Source organism: Lichenostomus cassidix, chromosome 11, assembly GCF_008360975.1.
Source record: "Lichenostomus cassidix isolate B80296 chromosome 11, HeHo_3.0, whole genome shotgun sequence".
Lineage (NCBI taxonomy): Eukaryota > Metazoa > Chordata > Aves > Passeriformes > Meliphagidae > Lichenostomus > Lichenostomus cassidix.
Window position 1 is genome coordinate 12,384,529 of NC_139492.1, and position 22,964 is coordinate 12,407,492.

General features: G+C 38.8%; 2 protein-coding genes across 3 annotated transcripts in view; both read right to left on the reverse strand.

Moving 5' to 3' along the window:
* ADCY7 (adenylate cyclase 7) overlaps positions 1–1,753 on the reverse strand; it is a 59,659-nt gene extending 57,906 nt beyond the window's left edge. The window contains exon 1 of one of the 2 annotated variants that reach the window (XM_085071897.1): positions 1,613–1,753. The gene's annotated coding sequence lies outside the window, so the exon portion shown is untranslated. The remainder of the gene's footprint in view (positions 1–1,612) is intronic. The other variant, XM_085071900.1, reaches the window with a different exon arrangement.
* Positions 1,754–10,467: 8,714 nt separating this feature from the next.
* Positions 10,468–22,964, reverse strand: part of TENT4B (terminal nucleotidyltransferase 4B) — a 41,439-nt gene continuing 28,942 nt past the window's right edge. Inside the window, exons 4-12 of the mRNA XM_085071886.1 lie at positions 22,335–22,455; positions 21,213–21,320; positions 19,103–19,231; positions 17,757–17,970; positions 17,330–17,456; positions 17,127–17,230; positions 15,330–15,517; positions 14,597–14,761; positions 10,468–13,356 (exon numbers count right to left, since the gene is read on the reverse strand). Of these exons, the coding sequence (XP_084928012.1) occupies positions 13,177–13,356; positions 14,597–14,761; positions 15,330–15,517; positions 17,127–17,230; positions 17,330–17,456; positions 17,757–17,970; positions 19,103–19,231; positions 21,213–21,320; positions 22,335–22,455 (1,336 nt within the window). The 3' untranslated portion in view covers positions 10,468–13,176. The remainder of the gene's footprint in view (positions 13,357–14,596; positions 14,762–15,329; positions 15,518–17,126; positions 17,231–17,329; positions 17,457–17,756; positions 17,971–19,102; positions 19,232–21,212; positions 21,321–22,334; positions 22,456–22,964) is intronic.

The following is a 22,964-nucleotide window of genomic DNA, read 5'->3' on the forward strand; positions in this document are numbered from 1 at the left end:
AGGTACTTAATTCACTGTAGAGACAAGACTACCACGAGTGCACTGCATCACACATCATACCACACACCTCAGCACATTCTTTTTTCCACCTGTAGGGGAATCATAAAAAAGTGTCCAGATCAGGATTTGAAAGATCAGGATACCTAAGCAAACAAAGAAACCCCTCCAACACACATAACAACCACACCCCACTCTTTGGTTTTTTATTTACTTCTGACCTAGGCACAAGAATTAAACCCTCCTGGAATTTTTCTCTTTCTCTTCTGGAATCCTGCTTGCATAAAAACAGTATTGGAAATTATTCTTGTTAGTCTTCAAAATATAAAATAGCTACAGAATTTCTTTATAGTACTTTTCCTTTTTAGACACAAAGTAAACAAGTTGGTTTTTGTTTTTGTTTTTCTTGGGTTTGGGTTTTCTGGTTTGTTTTTTTTCTTTGAGGTGAATTCCTTTTAGAAGTTCTCAGGTCCCTCTTTTCGATTATCAAAAAAAATCACACCAATAAACTAACAAAAACCCATGCCCCCAAACCCCTCCATCATGAATCTTAGCAGAAAGCAGTAAGGTCACTAATGCAGGTACATTTACATCCTATTTCACGAAGAAATTTTCATATTGCAGTGCCCAGGTGCTTTATTTCCTGTAATAAAGAGCAACCACTTCAGAATCAGACCCAAAATTTTTAGGTACATGTGTGTGGATTTTCCCCACCTTATATTTGCACAGCACTTACCACAGCACGGTCTTGGGCCACAACCAAGCATGTCAGGCTCTCAGTAATACAAATAAAATATAACACATCTGACAGGAGAAAAACAGACTTCTATGCTGGACCCAATTCAAACATTACACTGCATATTTACACTGTGTGCCCAAAAAGGGTTTCAAAGTGTCTCTGCCCAGTTCTCAGCACTTGTGCTGACCACGTCCTTACCGCTTATGGCAGAATTCTCAGCTTAACAGACTTGAGTATGGCCATGGGTCGCTGCTGATGATGTGCCCCTGTTCTAGGATATCCTTCATCTGCCACTGGCAAATATTAGATCCCAACAACAGTGATCCAGCTCTGTACTATATGTTTTAAAGCGTTTGAACCCCTTTATTAACACTTGCCATAACAATGCCATAACACATCCCATGGAGATTAGAAATAACTTACCTACTCAGCAATAAAAAAAGACACAAACCAAACTTCTGCAAAAAGACACAAGCCAAACTTCTGTTGACGTTAAGTACCTCTTTCAGCAATTTAAAGCCCTATTGTGCTAAAAAAGTGCAATCCAAAAAGGATCCGAAATTCTCTCTACTAAAAAGCAGCCAGCTTTTGGCTTTTGAATGCAAAAGAGAACCCCAAACTTCTCCCTTCCCGCGCCAATCTCAGGCCTCGCAGCTTTACCAAATCCGCCTTTTCTGAGAAAAATAAACTTGGAGAAAAGGTTATGGGCCTCAACGTTTGTTCTCTGTTCCCAAGTGCATCAAGTGGTGTCATACGAGGCAGTAAATCACCATCATACGGGAAACCTTTCGAGCCTTCGAGTCTTTCAATTTCGTGCTCCGCGCAGCGCGACCCCCTCACCCTCCCGGGCATCTCCCCTCCCGGGCGGTCTCTCACCTGCGGCCGGCGGGGCGGGACTGGGGCTGGGACCGTGCTCTGCTTGCTCTACTTCTCCTGCTGCTCCTCCTCCTCCTGCTGCCGCTGCCCGAGGTGTCTCCGGGGCCCGCGGAGCCTCCCCGGCGCGGCGGGGCGGGACCGCGGCGGCATCGCCCCTCCTGCCTCTACCTCTGCCTCTCCTCCGGAGCGGGGAGCGCTGCGGCACCGCGGGGACATCGCGCGAGGGGCGAGGGGCTCCCCCTCTCCGTGGGGGGCTCCCGCCCACCCTGAGGGGCTCCTGCCCTCCGTGAGGGGCTCCTGCCCTCCGTGAGAGGCTCCCCCTCAGCCCTGCCCCGCTCAGGGTCCGCGGCGCCCTGGCCCGCACAGCTCGGGGGGCCGTGGGTCCCCGCATGAAGCCTTCACGCTGTACAGGGGGAGAAACAAATTTCTGCCCAGAGCTCTGAAAAATACGAAAGTTTACAGCCAGATTTTTTAAGTCTGGCTGCTGTTGCGGTGGTTCTGGCAGGACTCCTAACCTCGTCACAGCCAGGCTGCAGCTGGGGACAAGAGGCCTGACCCTCACTGCACCTGAGGGACTTGACCCTCACTGCACCTGAGGGGCCGGAGGGTCACTGCACCTGAGGGGCCTTACCTGGCTGTACCTGAGGGACCTGAGCCTCACCGTACCTGAGGGGCTTGACCCTTGCTGCAGCCATCCCACAGCACCAGGTTCCCATTACTCCATTGACCTGAGTCCCCCAGACTGCTCTGGGGGAGTTTCACTGGGCTGGCAAGGTTTCCTCAGTGTATCAAGCCTGGAACATATGGCCACTAGTTCAGACCGAGCCTGGCTCTACCACACGTCGAGTCCGATGCAAAGCTCACTGGTGGCAACAGAAAGAAACGCTGCTTTCCTTGGATTTTTGGATTAAGTTTATCTGGTGAGCTGTTAAGTCACTGGCAACCACACGCAGCCCATGGCAGGCAGGTGTGTGCCCGGCTACCCGCAGCTACCACCACGTTAGTCATCCATGGACGTACCATGACTGCAATAATACCTGGGTAACTAAATACAATTTGTACTTGTGTCCTGCCAGCCAGCTGGTGCTTTCCACAGTCAGCAGGCCCGAGGGATGTGCTTGAATTGACTCTCCGAGGGAGCAGCACATCAGTGCACACACTGCAAGCATGACAGCATTATGTGACTCTCCAGGCTCCTGTTCCAGCATTGCTGGGAAAATAGGAAAGGCTGTGTTGTCTGACATTGCCCAGCCATTAGGATGATTTCAGGCTGTTAGGGCTGGGAATTTTGGAAAGGAATTTAAATCCAGTTTCAACAATGTGAGAATAGATAAGGAATACAGCTGGAGAAGGGGTTATGTACCTGAGGCACAGGACTGTGCAGCACATGAGCTGGACTCTGCTCCTCTGAACCCTGCCCTGCTACATTTTTATGTGCAGCCCTGAGCTAGGTGCCTAATCGTACCTTGGTTTTTCCATTCCTGTTGTGGACATAGTGTCCAAAAGCACTAGGAAATTGTAGCAGCACTCAGATGGAAGCAGTGCATAGGCTATTCAAACCCTTTCTTAGGGGAGAGGAAAAGAAGGATCTTCCAGTAAAATAATTGTTAAAAAGAATTGTCTTCACTGGAAGCTGGATTAGATAACAAGATTTAAAAACTGCAGGAAATGGAAAATACATTGTTTTGCTGAGATCATAAATGGAGTAGTTTCAGAACAGATGGACTCAATTTATCACTTCATCAAAATTTTGTGGACCTTCTGAGTACACAGATTGCCTAACATCATTTCTGTATACCCACAAAAAATATTTGCTATCCCAGAGTAAGATCTAAAATTCCTGCATGATTCAACACGACTGACACAGTAAAGTTTTTTTAATGGCAGCAGCTCCGAAGCATTCCAAGTGCTTTATGTACAGTGTTGTGCAGATTGGTCTTAAACTACCAGCAATTACTGTAACACATTTTTAGCAAAAAGGATGTAAAAGAAAAAAAAGGAAATTAATATCCATTTCACTGCCTCCTGCATATGTTACATACAGACTTCCCCTGCTCTTTTTTCTGCTGGTAATGTTTCTCTCGGCGCTGACAGCCAGGGCTGGTTTTCACCAGCAGATGCTACCACCCCTTACTGGAGAGCACCTGGCACTGCTGGGAGCCTGCTCAGTGCCACTGCCCAATCATAAAGTTCTGTCCTGGGCAGGCAAAAGTGACAGCATCTCACCAGTGCTTTTAGTGGCTTATCTTTTTGCCCCTATAAACTGATCTAGAAGAAATTTCCTACGGATATGTGATAGCTGCAAATGGCGGACACTGTGAAAATGTAGCCCTTCATTGGAGGTCCATCTGAAATGCTGTCCAAATTTGAATACAGCAATCCCTAGGGTTGTATCTGCTTCTGTGAAAGTGTTCTTCACAGACAAGCAACCATTATTTTCAAGCTCTTGCTTAGAAAAATACCCAACCACTCTACAATGATATGTACATGTTGAATATACAAAGTCAGAGAAATAAACACATAAATCTATAATATAAACAGTTTTGGAGATTTAGTTAAAATAAAATGCAACACATTAGCTGATGAAAATATAATAAAATAAAATTTTTAATTTTCTGTTTAAATTATTTGTAGATAGGATGTTTAAAACAAATGTAGTTGCAAATTTGTTTATAGAGCATTACAGAAGTCTGTTTTGTACAATTCAGATGTGTGCTTCAATGTAAATTGCCATAGTATGCAGGGCCATGAATCATTATGACATAGAGAGAGATCACTATTTTTAAAAGAAGCAGAGATAGAAAAAACATAGTAAATTTCAAGTATAATTCTCATGTGAGGCATTTACATTTTTCTCTTAGTAAGTCGCTGTGGGTTGAATCTGCCTTCAGTTTGTGCACGCTTGTACGATTCATGATAGTAAAGGGGATGACAGCACTTTGTCCCAGCAAGCTGCTTCTTAATAATTATATTTGCAAAATATTTCAACATTCAGATTTTCAGTGGCTCTCATAAATGAGTCAGCTAGGACTCAGAGGATGGTTGCTGGCCAAATAAAAATGTGACAAAAGCAAATCAGAAATATAGTTATAACCTCAGAAAATATTCTTTTAAACCTTGAGGAAAAATTTGAAAATTGATATCGAACGGACTGTTTTGTGGGTTAGACATTATACAAAGTAGCACAATATGTTAAGTTATACTTGTAAAATTAGCAAGCAGGCTTTTAATACATTCACACCTTTTAAATATTCCTTTTACATCCTGCAACACCTGAACGTGTAGGGTAGCATGCTTTACCATGCTGCCTTTTTGTAGTTCCACAAATACCCAGAAATAGTGACTAAGACAACTTCAATTTCTGCTTTTCTTCACTAGTTTCATGATTCTGATTCAGAAAGCCAGAAATAAAATGTTGTTTTTCATGAACTCTACAGTGGAAAGTGTTTATTAGAATATTGTTTGTTTGTTTGTTTGTTTTGGATGAGATTTAGCATCTATTTACCAGTGTGCATCTGCACACACTCCACTCTCTTTGGCCACTAATCAATTTAGAGAATGAGACAAACAAATTGAGTAAATTATTTGCTATTTCCTGTAAAGATATCTAATAATAGAACAATCCCAACATGCTAGGCACGACATGCTTAGGAAGGATGTAGTAAGACATTATTTTGAGCTGCTACATTGCTGTCACCCTCATTTACAGGGCAATATTAGAATCAATTGCTGAAGACCATTAGGTTTACACTGCTAAATGCAGGAGCATCTCACTGCATCAGCCTGGCTAAAGAGAAGGCAAAGTTTCACTGCTGTTACATGGTTTGCATTTTTGGCTCTTAGATCAGCTGAACAAACTTTGGGGAATAATTTGCTGCTTTCTGTAAACAGAGCAATATATGTCATACATGTTTCTTTGGGGACATGAAAAGCTGTTCAGGTCTCTTGCCCTATTTGTTATTTGTTTTAAAGCTGTCAAAGACTCTTAGCTGACTTGGAATGACGGTAATGTTTTCTAGCATTCCAGATTTCATTAAAGTAAGCAGGACAACCATAATTTCTCCAAAGAAACCTTCAAGCTCACAGCACTGGGAAATGATAATTAGGGAAGGTACCAAAAGTGAAAAAAAAGTGTGTGACTGAGGAGCTTATACACTGTTTCCTAAAGGAACTGGAGGACTCACATTTCTAAATCCCACCACCTGCATCTAGAACCTGGACTAGGAGGTTTTCTTTAACTTCTTGGATTAGCAACCAAAAGAATACTGCATCTCCTGTCCAGTTCATGCTTACGATTCTATCTCCATAACAAGAAAATGCATTATTCCTTGAAAAATCAGTGACTGCTTAATTGCTTAAACCTTTCTACCTGTACTTGCAGGTGTCATTTGTACTGAACCAAGGGCTATAGATCAGACTGGACTTTAAATCTGTCTGTATACTCAAGTTGACCTGTACTAAAATGAAACGCTTTCTTCTAGAAATTTACTCTCAACAATGACAGAAGATCTGGTCTGTGGCTTCCTAGAAAACTGTTAGATCATCTTTATTGAGGAGTCACTCTTTTTATTAATTGGTAAATTACACAAGAAAGGAAAATGAGTGAAAGGAAGGCCATTTCCCTATTAGGTGCCCTAATGCTGCAGGTGGAGTTTGTCACAAAATAGAAGATGTTATTGACTGAAAGAACAGATGTTATTGATGTTATTGACTGAAAGAAAAGAACAGATCGTTTTATTGTTCACAGTAAATGATGAAACTATTTAGCTAACTGTTTTCAATTTGCACTTTCAGTATCTCTGCATTAGTAGCCAGGAGGGTATACTGGAAAGTAAAGAAGAATACTTTGGAAAAATCAGTAAGGAACAAATGGACCATGTATATTATTAGAAAAAAATGCTTTTGCGTAAATTGGAATACAATTCTAGAACACAAAGTTCTAACAGGATCCACTAGGAAACATGGATTTACTAAGAAAAAAACAAAACCAAAACCAAAACAACAAACTAAAAATCACACAACCCTGTTACAGATCAATTTTAAAAGTGTATGGACAAACTTCATCTGATTAAATCAATGTAAGCCCTATTATAGTGAAACCAATGAAGTGAAAATTACTTCTATTACCTGAGGATGTAGCCTTTTATGTTACCTCACTGAACTTAAGGAAGTTTTTTTTGAAAATCAGACTGTCCATGCAAGGTAAATTTACCAGACCAGTGTTCTCTGTAACTGCAAAGTTTGAATTCTTTCTTTTCCACGTTAATGCCTCATCTGTATTTGCCGTACTCTCCAAGAAGTTTGTTCTGCTTCTGATAGACCATCATGTGACTTTGTTCTGAAGAGTTCAGAAGTGCTGACTGGTTCCAAAGCACTTGGTGTAGGAGAGCAGGTCCAGGGCAGTGTGGTCTCTGCCCGAGTCAAAGTTGCCACTGTGCCAAGGCAGCGTCTTTCTTGGAGCCAGGATTGCTCTTACCCCCTTGGCTTTTCACCCTATCAATATTGTGCCAAATTTTTTGTAACAAAAATCAGTTTTCTCTGCTCTACCCTTAGATTAGTGGGATTCTGCGGGTAGTTATCACTACCTGAAGGTGCTACTCTCTGCATAAAATAGCATTATAAAGCAGGAGTCTTCCAACTACCTTTTGTAGTTGGAGCTCGTGGCTGAGACACTACAGAACTGATTCAGTAGGTGACACACACTGCAGGTCAGGCATACTTGAAGTTTTCAGCAATTATGCTTTATGACATTATCTCGATGGATACAAGTTGATATTATAACGTTGGTTTAGTAAGACACTTCGGGATAAAAAAAAACTTATAGAAATAAGTACATTATTTTATAAGTTATTCCTCCCATGCACCTGGAAAATTTTTGAAAAGGAAAAGCAAACATGCATTGAAGGAAGACAATATGAAAGATTTCTACCTGCTGTTGGGTTAGCCATTGATTTTTCTGACTGAGAATGTCTTTTCATAGTTACTGATTACCAGGCAACCACAAAGGAGCTTGATTCAAGATCCACTATAGTGAAGAGGAGAAAAACTCCAACCTGGCTTTAATCAGTCTCTTACTTATTGTAAGAATGAACTGCAATCCCATTTGGAAAGAGGTCACAGGAGGAGGGAAATGCAAACAGCAACGATTAATGCACATTTCACCTAAACCACATCATGTTATTTTTGTAAGAAAAATATTTCTTCACACTCCTGGTGCAATAACCTGTTGTGTGCAGACCAGCAAGATGGATTTGTTTGGGGATTTTGGTTTTGTTTTTTCTAAGATAGGAGCTTTAAGTTCAGAACAGATATTTTTGTGTTACATTGCCAGGCAGCATAAACAAGCAATTTGAACCAGGATTATTTTCAGATTTCACTGTCACCAAATCCAGCACAACAAATGAACTTTAGACCGGGGAAAATGCAGCTGAGAGCACAGATTAGTTTCACTAATAGCTATTCAGAAGCATTTGATTGCTTAACGATCTTTAAGCTCAAGAGTCAAACATTGCTTCATACAGAAGCAAAAGTCTTTTTATATACCCGCACAAGAGCATTTTATTTATTTTAAACAAGCAAAGCACTCACCAAATCTGCACTCCTGGTTCCTCAGACTTCTCTACCACCACACAAATGCATTCTTTACAAGCCAGCTCTTGCATACAGTCAAGTATGTTTTTTTCCTGGCAGAGTTTTGCACTATGGGAAAGTAGGATTTCATTATACAGACTTAAAAAAAAATCAGCCTCACATCCCAACCTTAGATCATCGAATAATTTACACAGACACTAGCTTAAAATATGGATATGTCAGGTCTAAGGGGACATATTCCTACTTCAGTCTGCTCAATGATTGGGTTTTTTGGTCTATTTTTCTTTAAAGAGCTGCTGTAGCAGCAGGAAATATCCTTCTTAAAGCACTAACAATCTGCATCCCCTTTGTGCTTCACTATAACCTGTTGGACAGGATTTGATGAAAGTCACGTTTAGCACCAAAAAACAAAGGGTGGGCTCAGAGCTTGAAAAGGAGAAGGAAACACAATGCAGCAAGTTTCAAATGTCAAGAGCTTTTTAAACCTGCTGCAGAGCAGAGAAACCTTCAAGAGATTCACTGCTCAGGTCATTCAGCATCCCATAAGTAATGCCTGAGCACAGGGACACATCAGACGCCTCACAGCACCTCACTTTCATGCATCTTAGAAGCAGAAAGATGGCATTCCTCCAAATGGCTTTTATGCAGAGGATACCCAAGATTTTTTATCATCCCCTACTTACATGCGTACCCAACTGATTTTCAGATTCCCACCAGCTTTTAACAATTAACTTACAGCAAAATAAAATTCATGTTCTTTTTCTTGCCCATTTTCATCCATAGCCTGCACTGCTACAGGAAGGAGCAAATGGGAACAGGCAATCTTTGGGCTGGCTATTGCCAAGGGAAAGGAACACTGAACACCACAGCCAAGGTGTCTAACAAAGGCACCACACTTCTCTAACTTTTTGGAGTCCACAGATTGATAAAATGATCATGGTGGGCCAACCACTAAATATACAAAGAATTCAAATTAAAGATTTAAAAAAATAAAGTATGTACTCAAGAAGAGAGTAGATTTACCTATTTACAGGCTGTAACAAAAAATAAATTCAATTATTCCAGCTACTCTTGAAGTACAAAAAATTATTATGCTGATTTCTAGAACTCGATTCTTCTGCTTAACAATGCAAAATAATTGTCTAAGAATCAAGTTTAATATGCCTTAAAGCTTTTACTCTTTAGGAAATAAAGTTGGAGTCAAATATTCAGTTTTAATATCTATCATGCATTTTAACATCCATCAAGATGTCAAATGCCTGTCTACATTTATTTACAACAAATTTTCTAGGCAAGGCAATTTTCTAGCCAGCTGCTCATGTTGTATTTAGAATACACTCATGATGACTCTGGATATAAAATGGAAAAGAGCCCATTTTGAAAGTACATAAAAAAGGTGGCACCAGCCACTCAGCTACTATTATTTTCTAAAGATTAAGTTCTAGGAAAACAAGTTTGTTTTTAGTATTTAAAAGCCTGGGCTGTAAATTCTGAGGAAACAAAGTCAAGTCATATCTCACAAACTGGAAGATTTACTTACATTTCAGCTTTTCTGCCACAAGGGTCATGACTGACAATTAACAAACACATAGATTTTTAACTATAAACACCATTTGATCTTTTTTTTTTAATTAAAAGACTATCAGCACATCAATTTAATGCCAGACAGGAAGATATCGAAACATTTCAGCTTACTTATGTATTTCCAATGATCTTTGCTGGACTACCAGAGGGAAGACTACCAGAACTTGCAGTTTGTGCACATCTTGCAAGGAAGGACGATATTGAGAGCATATTTCAGAAACATCAGCCATGCTTCAGGAACTGCTGAGTATGGATTTTAGCTGAAAGTAAATCCAATTAACTCCTGCACAGTTCTACACACAGCTCTCTCAGCATGGCAGCTTTGAGCAGCTGCTGCCCTGCAGCTGGAACACCACCTCGAAGCCAAGTTTGGAAGACAAAGAAAATGGATCCGTGCACAAGCTTTCCATGTATTTGAGGATAAAAATTAAACAAAAATCATACATTAAGAAACCTTTACACATTTATATTCTTCCATTTATTCTCACGGTCCAGCTCTCCTGAAAGGAAAAACAGCAGGCCAGGGCCACCTGAACAAAATCAGCTTCCAAACTCCAGGCAGAGGGGCTCAGGACTCAGCTGGGGAAGGACCCTGAGAGTACAAAAAATGTTGAGTAACTCTTTCCACAGTGCTGAGAAGGGGAAGGCAGGGTGTCAAGAATGGTGATAAACTGCAGTAGTTAGATTAAACATTTATTTTTTTCATATATTCACAAAATCTTCACAAAAGTATTGAAACTCAAAAAGGAATTAGACTTGAGTCAAATACAGAGATGAAATGTACAAGACAAATGAGCAGGCAAACTAAAAGGTCTTGAAAGTATTTTACTTCAGATTGAAAAATGAACAGTTCAACTGTTCCGTTTAAATAAAGTTTTGCAAGATATACAGTATTTTATGAATACAATGCTGGTCATTTGAGGCAATGTAAAATACCTCAATTTTTCCTTCATGCTTTTTTTTTTCTTTTTTTTTTTCTTTTTTTTTTTTTTCTTTTAGAAAGATACTGTTTACCAAAAAGAAACTTGAGCAGTCCAGGAAAAGCTATTTTCCATTAAATTTATGAAAACCATAAATTGAGGCAAACCTAAGATTCCCAATGGAATCAAGATTATCTTCCCGCTACCACCACCTTAAAATTATCACATGCTTATTGGAACACTAATATCTGCACCCTAGGAGTACATTTGCTTTCAACAATGAGGGTGATTCTTTTAAAAACACTTCAGTGTGGTAAATGCGATACAGATCTTTGCAAGTGTTACGTTTTGGAACAGTTTTGCTAATAGCAGCTAACAATACTGGATTAATATAATTTATAAATAATTGTTCCCTAAGCGGTGAACGTAAGTCTACACATTCACAATAATCTAAAACAAAATAAATAGTGACTATGCATAATGTGGTACAACTTTTACTAGTTTCTATGAAGAAATGCTGAACATCTTGATAAAATTATCTGATCAAATTAAAATATGACTCTAAAAGTTTTTTTAAAAATTGTCAAATTAACATCACTTAAGCTTAGTGTTGGAGTAAATGTTATGACTTTCAGTATTTTTGGAATATATATATTTTCCTTTTTGAAGTAAAACACTTTAACACATTGAAAATGTTTATTAATTCAAGTGATGACATTGGTTCTGGTCTCATTTTACTTTAAAAATCATTGCACTCATTAGTGCCCATAAAGATCAGGTTGGTCTGTAGTACTCTGTGAATGTATATAAAAAGAGTTTCTGCAAGCTAACAGTACTTTTTATAAAAGCATCATCTCAGAACTGCTGCATTTAATACAGCCACATACGCCAAGTACAGACTTTCCTCTTTCAAGAAATATGTGAAAGTAAATGCCACTTAACTCTCTTCCACTGAAGTGTCCCAACTCCTGTTCCAAGCTATGCCTGTGAGTGCAATTATACATTTCATTCATAGTCATGGCATCAAAGGTACTGCAACCTAGACCTGTAATGTGACTGAACCACACACATGTGGAGTTTCAATGAAATGAGAACTAGGTCAATGAAGAAATATTATGAGATATGAAAGGTTTGGGTCGTTAAGGCAATACCAAGTATATTTCATTATTTGAAATTGTTTTGTTTTTAATAATTAAGTGTAAATATAAAAATGCCTAAGAGGGGAGTGAGAAAAAAATACTTTAATTGTAAAATTTACTTAAAGCTTCAACAGTTATCATCTCCTACAGGAGTTAGCAAAAATATAAAAGACAAAAAAACCCAGACCTGGAAGGGGGAGGAAAGGCACAAACAAGGAGGCATGGGATTAAAGCAGCCCAGGAATGCAAACGTCTGTAACAAACTGAGTTTTGATGTTTTGTTTTTTTTAAACAAAAAAAAAAAAAGAAAACAATCACCACCATCAATCAAACAACAAAAAAAAAACCTGAGTGGCCTTATGTTGTTTCTCTAAAAAAAAGAAGGAAGGGTCAAGGAGAGACCACTAAGGGCAGGAAGAGAAGGATGCAACTATAAAACCCCATTGCCTGAAATGATGGCACTCTAGAAAACAAGGTGAAGGTTACTTCTCAGAGATGACAAGCTCAGTGTCTACACAAAGTACATGTACACTTTATACAAATGAAAATCTTCATTTGCCACCATAAACCTTTCTTTCAGAGGAACAGCTCTTACAGATCAAAAGTTCTATTAGATCTTCCAAATGCCAAGAAAAGAAATTCTGAGCAATATAACTAGTAATGTCTCTTTATATGGATGTTAAGATGACAATTCAGATTATTTTCCAAACTAATCCTGAGAAAAATTTATGTTTACAATTTAAACAGTAATGTTATGTAAAAAGTATTAACAAATCCACTATTACAAATGTCAGTTTTCCTATATGGTCATCTATATATACACAATAAAATGGTAAGTATATGCAAAAATAATTAAAAATTCATGCACAAATTACTTTCACCTTTAAAGGCTGGGTTTCCCTCAAAATACAATTTTTTGCCTATTTTTTTGTGTTTTATTTGTTTGTTACCACCCCCTAGACACACTGAGTACTATCTCTACAGGTCAGCATGAGCTGATGTGAAATACATTTATTTTACATTCAAGCTTTTATATCCTAAATGACCCTGTTGTAGCATATGACTTATCAAATGAGCAGCCTTTTTCCTCTTTTTAAAAAAAATTTTTTCCTTTTTTTTCCTTTTCTTTCCTTTCCTTTTTTTTTTTTTTTTTTTTTTTTTAAGTGATCAATCTTCATGTTCCGTTCCGTGGCGAGCTGGGAAAAAAAAATGCAGTTGCTAATCTATGTCTGAACAGTCTGAAGCTCCAGAAGAGATCCAAGGAGTCACTATCAAACTATCCTGTAGCATGAGATCATTGCACACAGAAGAACAGTCATAAAGTAGGCAACTATCTACACAGGTCTGACAGGGCTGCATCCCTCTTGTGTTTCCTCTTTTTGCCGTGGAAAAACTGATGGTGTGATTTGCTGCCTTGGTGTTGTTTGTTTGTAACTGAGGTACCGTGGCTTGAGTTTGTTGGACCTTGGAAGCCTTTGTTAGAAGAGCGAAACAACCGTGCAGATCCGTGCTGTGAAAGGAAGAGAACATGGTCAATCCGTGCTAATGGGAATAAAGCATGGCAATCACACATCCCTGCTCCTGCATAACAAGCGTGGTGACTTCTGGAAACAGTGCACTTGGAAAACTTAGCTGCAAACAAATGTTCATCTCTAGCCCTAAAACAGGTCCAGAGAGAAGAGCAGAGCACTTGGAATTTTGGGAAGGATAAAGGTGTTTTACAGAAACGTCCATAATCCAAGACAACAGAGGAAGATTGCTCAAATCTCATCCAGGACTAATCTTACATCACTTTTCAGAGATGCAGGGTATGTCAGATAGTGCTCATGCACATTCCAGCCTGGAATTAGTTCTGCCCAATAACACAAACACACGTTCATGGCATAGTCAAGGCCTAACATGTGAACTGTCTTGTTGGAAGACAGAGACAGATCATCAGCAAATAGGAGGCATGTCTTCAGAATTAATTTCAGGAATAATATTCCAAAATATTCTGGTCTATGTTTCAAACATAAATTCTAAATTCCAAAAAAGTATAAACATTTAAACTGCGTGTATCCAGAATATATTGCATATAGAAGCATATCATAGTTCCAGAATACTGAGTTGCCACAGAAGCATTTCTCAGTGTGGGAAATCTAAATGCATAAACTCTGATAGGTGTCATCATAAGAACATTTGTCTGTAGGGGAAAATGAAGGGGAACGTCATATCAGCAAAGAATCTTCACCTCCCTTAGTGGAAGACAAATCAACAAGTGTCAACAGTTAAAAGAGCAGCAGTCAATTTTAAACATACATTTTTGCTAACTGCTTTTCACTGAGTGTAGGTAAGCCTCATTTCTCAAATTTTGCAACCCAAACTGGATTAATGTGCTTTTTGCAAGGAGGAAATGGGTTCAACACAACCATATCCCTCTGGCAAATCTAAGTGTCCCAAAACAAAGTCAGACCAATTTCATCCATTTTAAAGCTGGGAAAGCCATGGTTGCAAATTCATCTGTGCAAGCAAAACAGAGAACCAGGTGGCTTTAGATACAATCAGTGCTTGAAAGCTTTCTAGTGGGGCAAAAGGGAGGTGAAAAACACAACTTCCCCTTTCCAGAACAAGTTACCCTTCCATGGGGGATATGTGTAATATTCAAATAATCTATAATATTCAAATAATATAAAAAATATAATATTCAAATAATCTGTAATATTCAAATAATCTTGAAAACAACAGTTGTTGTTTTCAAACATTGCACAAACCTGAGATTTGTTCGTGTTGCTGGATGTATTGGCTGTTTGGCTATTTTGTGTTTTCCCACTTGACTGGGAGGATTCCAGTGACACTTCTTGTGACCCCACTCTGTTTGTGGCAGACTGACGACAACTCAACTGTTTAGAGGTTTTGCAAGGTGTTCCATCAGAATCCTTCAGGAAAATGTAAAGGATTAGTGAGTTTTTCTCAAGAGTGAGTCTTTCTAAAAGTGAGTTTTCCTTTAAAAATAAGGCTAACAGTGGACAAAACTTAAAATTTGTTTATTTTACTAGATATTAAAATTCTTTCAATCCAGAATTCTTATTGAGTAAAACAGATTTAAAGATGTATGATTCTGGTTTTAAGATTTGCCTTTTATTTTTTAAATTGAATCCCCAAACAGATTTTTTTCAAAGCTTTTGGCCTGTTTGCTTTTTAAAGCATGTAGCTTAGGACTACCTGTATTTTTTGCTTTTGAAATACAGTTTTCCCAGAGAAAAGAGGGCTATGGAACTTTGTATCTACTATATTCACTTTCTACCTGTATCATGTCAAAAACACACTGCAACTTATATGTGTAGAAATTGCATAAGAGTTAACATCTTATGCAAGTTAGGATTCTGGATGAATTAACTGACTAGGATTGTGAGCTTCCAAAATGTATTTTGCAGCAATATAAATCAGAGGAAAAAAACTCAAAGAAATTTTAAAAAGCAAAATCAGAAAACCTCCAGTACTTACTACATCGCTAGAGCTGGACAGTGTAGATGATGATGACGATAAAGGACCTGATGAAGAATTTGAAGAATGTTTACTAAGTGTTTCTGAAGTTTTATTTCTAGGTTTTCCCAGTGCTTCATTCTCTTCAGCAAGATTATTGTTGCATTTGTCCAGCTGCTGAGTATCTACTATCAAGGTTACTCCATTACCTAGCAAAAACAAAACAGAAGCATCACCACACATTACCTGCAAAAATATGTTGCCTCGGGGTTTTTCAATTTACCCACTAAGATTCATAATATGTGTTACATCCCACAGGATGTGCACAGACATCTGCCCATATCCACACCCTAAATCCATACAGACACAGGAGAGTGCATCCATGTGTGCACTGCAGGCCAGCACCTACCAGAGGGGGGGTGGCTTCCTGAAAATGTCCATTAAAGCACTGACCATTGCCCATGGTTTGAGGGAAATTAGGGACAGAAGACGTGGAAGAAGGCAGTAACAAAGTTCAGATGTGCTGCTATAGATTGTTTCATGTCACGCTGCAACAGCACTCAAATACGTAAGTTTAAATTCTGTTCCTATATGCCAAATACTCAGCAACTCCAATTTTTCTTCTGCTGGAGCTGCTAGGATCAGAAGTCCGAACAAACCTCATTGCTTTGTACGATTTCCTACACTGAAAATTCAAGATACAGAACTCTCATATCTCACTAAGCTCTGCCTTTAAAAAAAAAAAAAGGAACTTAAATCTAAACTAAATCAACAAGACAACCACTGTAATTGTCACAATTACCTTCCTCATGCAGGGTTATGTTTCTTTTTTTGATTGTTGTTTTATCTCAAATAAGACACTTAGGAGTTAGAGATTTCCATAATGCCCATATGTTGCCCTGTTAGCTGTATCTGCACATAGGAATGCAGGAGCTCATGGGACTGAGCAAAGGCTGGCTGCCATTCCTAGAGGACAGCAGGAATGGCACAGAGCACATCCAGCTGACAAATCACTAACACAAGTCCTAAAAACAAGTAAACAAAATCCTAACCTAGCCAAAAGAATGGGTAATTGCAATATCTTCCCTGATTAATAACAAGAGAACGCTTCTGATAGGCAACATTCTAAAATTAATTGGAGAGTATTAAAATTAATTTTAGTTTGAAAACTTCCAAACAAAAGATACACCTGCACCACAAGAGGGTGGCAACTGGCTGCTGCAATTAGAAGACGGGCAACAGATTTAAGGTGATTTTAAAGAACATTGTCACCAAGTTCTCTGGCTAGATTTTATGTGTTTCTGTTTGTTGAAAACAAGAATCATGATTGATATTTCAGGACTTTTCTGTTTAAAATACTTATTCCACTTATATAGTGAATCCTGGTTTAAGTATTGCTTCTGTACACATACAATATGTTAGACTTTAAAATGAAAAATAAAAATGCAGAAGTTAAGGGTAAACTAGCATGCCCAGTAAATCTTTTTAAAACACTGTCCACATTTGAAGGACAAAGAAAATGTAGCATTGACAATGTGGTAATTTAAATGGGAAGTTTTTCCAAATTCTCCTTTTGGTAGGCAGCACTCTTTACAGACCTCTCTACTGACCAAATCTACTGTAGTACAATAAAGATGGGGCCATTTTACTCTTGTACAAATATGACTTTTCTGGACGAAAAGACAAGAATACTGAAAAAAAAGGAAATTGCTTTTAAGAGGCACACATTGCCTCACGTGAAGCAAAAGCAACAACAAAATCTAAACAATCAAAATGTGCAGGAAGTTTCCCTCTCAGTCCTGCTGAGTCAAAACTCACCATTACATGAAGATTCTGTCCTGCTTTGCATCCCCCACTGCTTGGATATCCAGTCTCTGTATGTGGCCACTTCTTGCGTTACTCTAATTATCCTCCCTAATATACTGCAAACCAGGAAAAAACAAAACCATCACCACAATTAATTTTTAGACACACAAAAATATAAGCAATGAATGCCTGAGATTTAGACTCAGAGACTTTACCTTTCTGTTTCGTTGTTAGGATAATATTTAGCTATTGGGGAAACTGCATGGCTCAGAACAACATACGCATAATCAAAAGCCTGCTTCACTTGCATGGCACCATAGGAACTCCTCCCAACATCATTACCTTAAAATAAGAATATAAATAAATGAATAAGATTGAAACTGTGGTTATCACTTCAGGCAAAAGACAGTAATCTCTTTCAAAAATTGCCCTCAAGTTCCACCTAACTGCAGTCACCTCGCATAGAACAGGATTAGCACAAAGATTTCAAAGAGCTTAAAAGATCTACAGATATTTACACATACAGAAGCCCAAACCAGCAATTCTCTGGGTAAAAGTACAATACATGAAGAAAAAAACTCCTGCACTGCATCTACTGCACATTTAAGAGCACTGTTGTTCCATTTTGGTTGATGAGGTTACCTGGCTGTAATGGATCCTCGATGTACAGCATTGATGGTCTGTAGCCATCCAACATGCTTTTTTGCACTTCATCCTTGGCAACATAAGAGCCACCATCCTTTATTCGTATTCCAGTCTTCAGATAATTGAAGTGACGTCCATATAATTCAAAAAACTCTATTAAAAGAACACCATAGTTGGCATTGGGCATACAGGCATCTTCCCTGGGATGCAGCTATTAAGAAGAGAGAAAAAAAATTCATTTTTTTTAAGAACTCAAGTTGAAAGTGTTATCTCTTTTTCACAGAAAACATGTCTAAATACAGTAATAAATACCAATAAATGTAATATATAAAGCAAATACATCTAAATATAGTATTTTCCCTTGATAAAGCAGGTTTGCATCTTTAAAGGAAGATGCTATGACAATTTTTATAAAATAATTACTTCTTTTAAAAAAAGGCTGTCAAGCACTAATCTTTTGGCATTTGAACTTTCAGTCCAGTAAGTGAAATTCCAGCATTAATTGCAGGATTCTTGTGAAAAAGCAGATATTTGCACCTCACAAACCTGGGTCTGCAATACAAATACAGTCTTCTCATGTGCACAGCTACATACAGGATCCCCTCTGCTGTTAAGTAAACAGCCTGAGAGACTATGAACAAAATAAGCTTGGGAGAGATTTTGGTTCTAAATGAGCTCCAGTTCCAGGCTCAGCTTTAAGAGTCTGGAAAAGTATGGACATACACTTGCAGACACACAGTTAAATACAACATTTAGTTCAGGAAAAAGAACAGGACTGGTACAGTCAGAAATCAGCTACTTCGTATTTGCCCAGTATTTTCCTCCCCCAGGCACAACAATATAGATTTAGCTCATGCATTTTGTTCTATTAGATTTAAGAGATAGTTTAAAATACGTTTATTTGATATCAGCTTAGAAACCCAGACAACTAAAATTCCACTGCATTCATTAAAGCACACACAGGGTGTATGACCTGGAGATCAAGTATTATAAAGGACAGCTGCAGCTAACACCAACTTTACCAAGCTTGTTCTGAATAAGTTACATAATGTTCAAGTTGTTTTATCATGAATGACACATGTCATACCATATGTATCAATATCATATGTTAATATCGTCAAGATCAGTGCCTGGCACTGGCGCACCAACAGATGTTCCAAACATCCTTCATACCAAAAGTATCAGCATCAGGGAAAGACAGGAGGGATGTATCACATTTTAAATGAAAAAGAGGTGCAAACCCACAAACATGATAGCATGATTAAATTTAAGTGTTGATCAAATTCCTTCTTAAGGTGATGTCCTTACGAACCAATAGCATTGACAGATTCCATTGAACTCACCTGAAGGAAACTGACAGCCATTAAAAAGAGACTATAAGAACCAATTCCACCAGTAAATACTTCATTAAGGTCCCTCTGCAACAGGAACTGTTTCAATACTAAAACTAAAAACGGTAACACAGGATATTTCTGAAAGAGAGAAACAGAGCTGTTACAATACTGTGACGCATGCACACAACGGCATGCACACAGAGAGCACATTGAAACTATCTGTTTTATATTGAGTCTTAAAGCTAAGTGTAATTCTAACCTATTGTTTTTAGTAACAGTGGAGAAGCCAAGTACTCTGCCTGTGATCAACAGTTATTTTACCTGTTCAACTCTGGTGGCAGATTATTACCGACAGAAAAAGGTTATTACATCATAAAATCTAAAGTATTTGAATATACATATATATATATATATATATATACACACACACACACTTTCTTTTCTCATACAAATGAAAAGTATAGCAAAGGAAGAATTATGGAGATATCAACATCTGTAACAAAACTCAAAATGCACTGAGATTTCTGTCCTGCAAGTACTTTGGATGTCAAGTTAAAAAAAGCCCTTCAAAATGACTACATCCAGTTAATATTTTCAAAGGAGCCAAATACTTACTTTTGGGTAACTGATCCTTTAATGGGTTTACCTGCATGGATTCCCTTAAGAGGTGCAAAGAACACAGACCTTTGGGACAGCAGTGGAGGTTGGGCGACACCTGCACTCTGTACACCCCACACAGGGAGGGGCAAAAGAGGCTCAGTAATATCACAGCTTTATCAACACAGAGTCAAAAAGTTCCCTAGTGTCACAGATGAGATGTGGGTCATGATGTCCATGATTGCAAAAAGATTAAAGGGAAAGAAGACTTTTGCTAAGAACTTCCCTGCATGAGCCTTATGGTGAGTATTGGAAGCCTTATTTAACTGAAGACCCCTAACTATTTAACTGAAGCTTTTTTAACTATTGAGAACTTACAGTCACAAGCTACAGTGTTGAATATCTATATATCAAAATTTAAAGACATGATTTTTCTCAGAAAACTGCATACCCTTAATTAAGGCTCCACCTGCCTCAGACTTCCTATATAACCTGGATGAAGAGAAAGAGACATTTCCAAGGCTAATACCAAATATGACACCTCCTTTAGATATTGAAGGCTATGTGGCCAAAATAAGACCCAAGAAAATGCCCTTGCAAGTGTTTTACAGAGAGTGCCTCAAGAACAGCAATGAGGTCACTTGGCAAGAACACACCAAGTTTCCTCCAAGTCAAACAAAGGACCCTCCACAGCAGCACAGCCGCCTGTGCCACCGCAGGCTCAGCTGCCCTGCTCAAGGCCAGCTGTGGTGTGGCACAGCTGCACAGTCCTGGCTCAGGCTGCTGGCAAAACAGCCCCGTGGGAAAGCACCGTGTGGGAAGCCTTGCTGGGAGTGCCTCCACTTCACTGGAGAGCTGCTTCCCATCTCAGCTGTTCCCTGTGCTGTCTGCCTGAGCCATGCTGCCCTGCACTGGTGCTGATCCTGACCCTAAACCTTACCCTAACCACAGCCCCAACATCCTCACTGGGGCACTGCCTGCCACTTGTGAGCTGACCCCAGCTCCTGTCACCAGAGCTGCTCTGCTCTTTGGCCAGGGGTGCCATGGGCTGCAGCTCCAGCCCTGCTGCCACACACAGCTCCTGCTGATCCCCAGGGGCACAGACCCCTCTCGCTGTGCCCTGACCCAAGGACAAAGGGTCACAGGTAACCCAGGCAACAGGAACACACTAAAGCTTTTTTATGCTTTCCCACACAAATATGCCTTCAGGCTTTCATGAGAAGACTATCTCCTATCTTGAAATTCAGAAGCACATAGTTCTAGAGCAGAACACTTAAGACAGGGAGTAGTGCATTTTCCTTAATCATTGTACCATTAAAACTACCCCATATTTTATTCTTATATTTTAGTATCTTCATTCCTTTTAAAGCAATATATCTAAAACTTAAGAACAAGCCTCAGCATTATCATACAACAAAAAGTGACAGAGTAAAAAAGTGTAACTCTAGTAAGGATAAAGTCAAAGTAAAACAGAAAATAAAATAATCAAATAGTGTGTAGTTCTATGATAGTGTTGCCTAACCTTGATAAAATCTTTGATGAGCTGGGCTGCTTTAACCCCGTTCTGTACATTAAAGCTTATATCAACTTTTACTTCAGTGAAGGAATCTGTCAGTTTAATAATAGGTACCTGCAAAAGAAAGACACATGAAATCAATACAGACTTCCAAGACAGACTTCATTTCATTTATAACTTATATGCACCAGTAAAACTGAAATGTTTCATTATAGAGAGGAGGTAGACAGTGAAATGAGGACACCTGTTTATGAACTCACTCTCCTTGCCAATCTGTTTATATAAACTTTGCTTTTCTAACTCATAAACATTATTGTGAATTTACAGTCCTGTTGAACTGAACTTAATGCTTCACCTTCCAGGTGATTTATTGTGGATTGGTTTGGGTCAGTTGCTGGTGCAGCAGCTCAGCTCTGGTGGGGACCACAGACACCAGAGGGAGACAAACACTGGAGAAACACAGAGAAATGGTCCTGGAGACATCAGAAATACTCAACTCATGTCACTGGGGTCATCACTTCCTCACCAAAGTGAACTTCAAACAACAAGTACAAGATAGGGAGGGCACTCTGATGTATCTCCACCTGAGTGGTTGCCAAATTACCTCTCTCTAACAATAGCTATGAATTAGACACCTGTTTAAACCCCAATACTTTCACATACTCTTACTATTAGCAAAAGGTAGGAAATTATGATGGAATTGATCTATTCTGTGCAAGACATACCATTACCTATTTAGACAAGCCTGTACTTAGTACTTCTACGTGAAAATTGATTATACCTGCTTACTTGCAAAAAGAAAAAAGAAATTATTTACTTATGCAAAAACCCAGTCCAGAAATTCACTAGTTTAAACACATCAATGCACAACACTGACTAGTCCAATCTCTCTTAAAAGCAAGTGTATGTTGTGCATATCAAAGATCAATTTCTGCAATAGAAAAAATGCTTTTGTTATTGCACTATTAATTATTTTGTCAGTAATAAAAATCATACTAAATTAGTTCTATTTCAAATGTAATATCCAAAATCGTTTCTGCTAATGAAAATTCATTCTTTCAACCAACATCATTCTTTGATTAGAAATCTAGCTTAGAACAACAAAATACACTCTTCCCCCAAACTTACAGTTGCTTTATCTAAAACCTTTACTGAGTTTTCATCTGCTACATTGTGCTTTCTAAGAGCTTCTTCCAGGGTCCAAAGAGGTAATGTCTCCCATTTTCCAAACACCACTAAATCAATATCACTGAAATAGAAAAAAAAAAAAGATTTATTCAAATTAAAAGACCAATACAGTTAAAACACAAACAAGTGACATCTATATGTAAAATAAAGCTGACAGAACATAGCTTAACCAAATAATTCATTCTGATTTTTCTGAGGAAATGGTTGGGGATGAACTCTTACACTTGGGGAAATACAGAACATTTCAGGTTACCTAGGGGAGGGGACAGATAAACATACATCAATTAGGCTGCAAAGCCTAAGATTAGTCTCCTCAGGCCACACTGTGAGCAGGGAGGGATCAACTTCTCTGGAGTGATTCAGAGCAAGAAATTAACTTGTGAATCACTAGCTTTGGGCTGTATTAATCAGGAATGCTGATTTAACAGCCTGACACTGAAAGGAAAAGTCCTGTTTCCCATGCTGCACTCCCAGATGCATGACCCTGTCTCCTCCTTTGCTCCAGGACTGGTGTTTGCCTAATCCACAGCAAATCAGTTCAACCTATTAATGGGTCTGGCAGAAAACTTC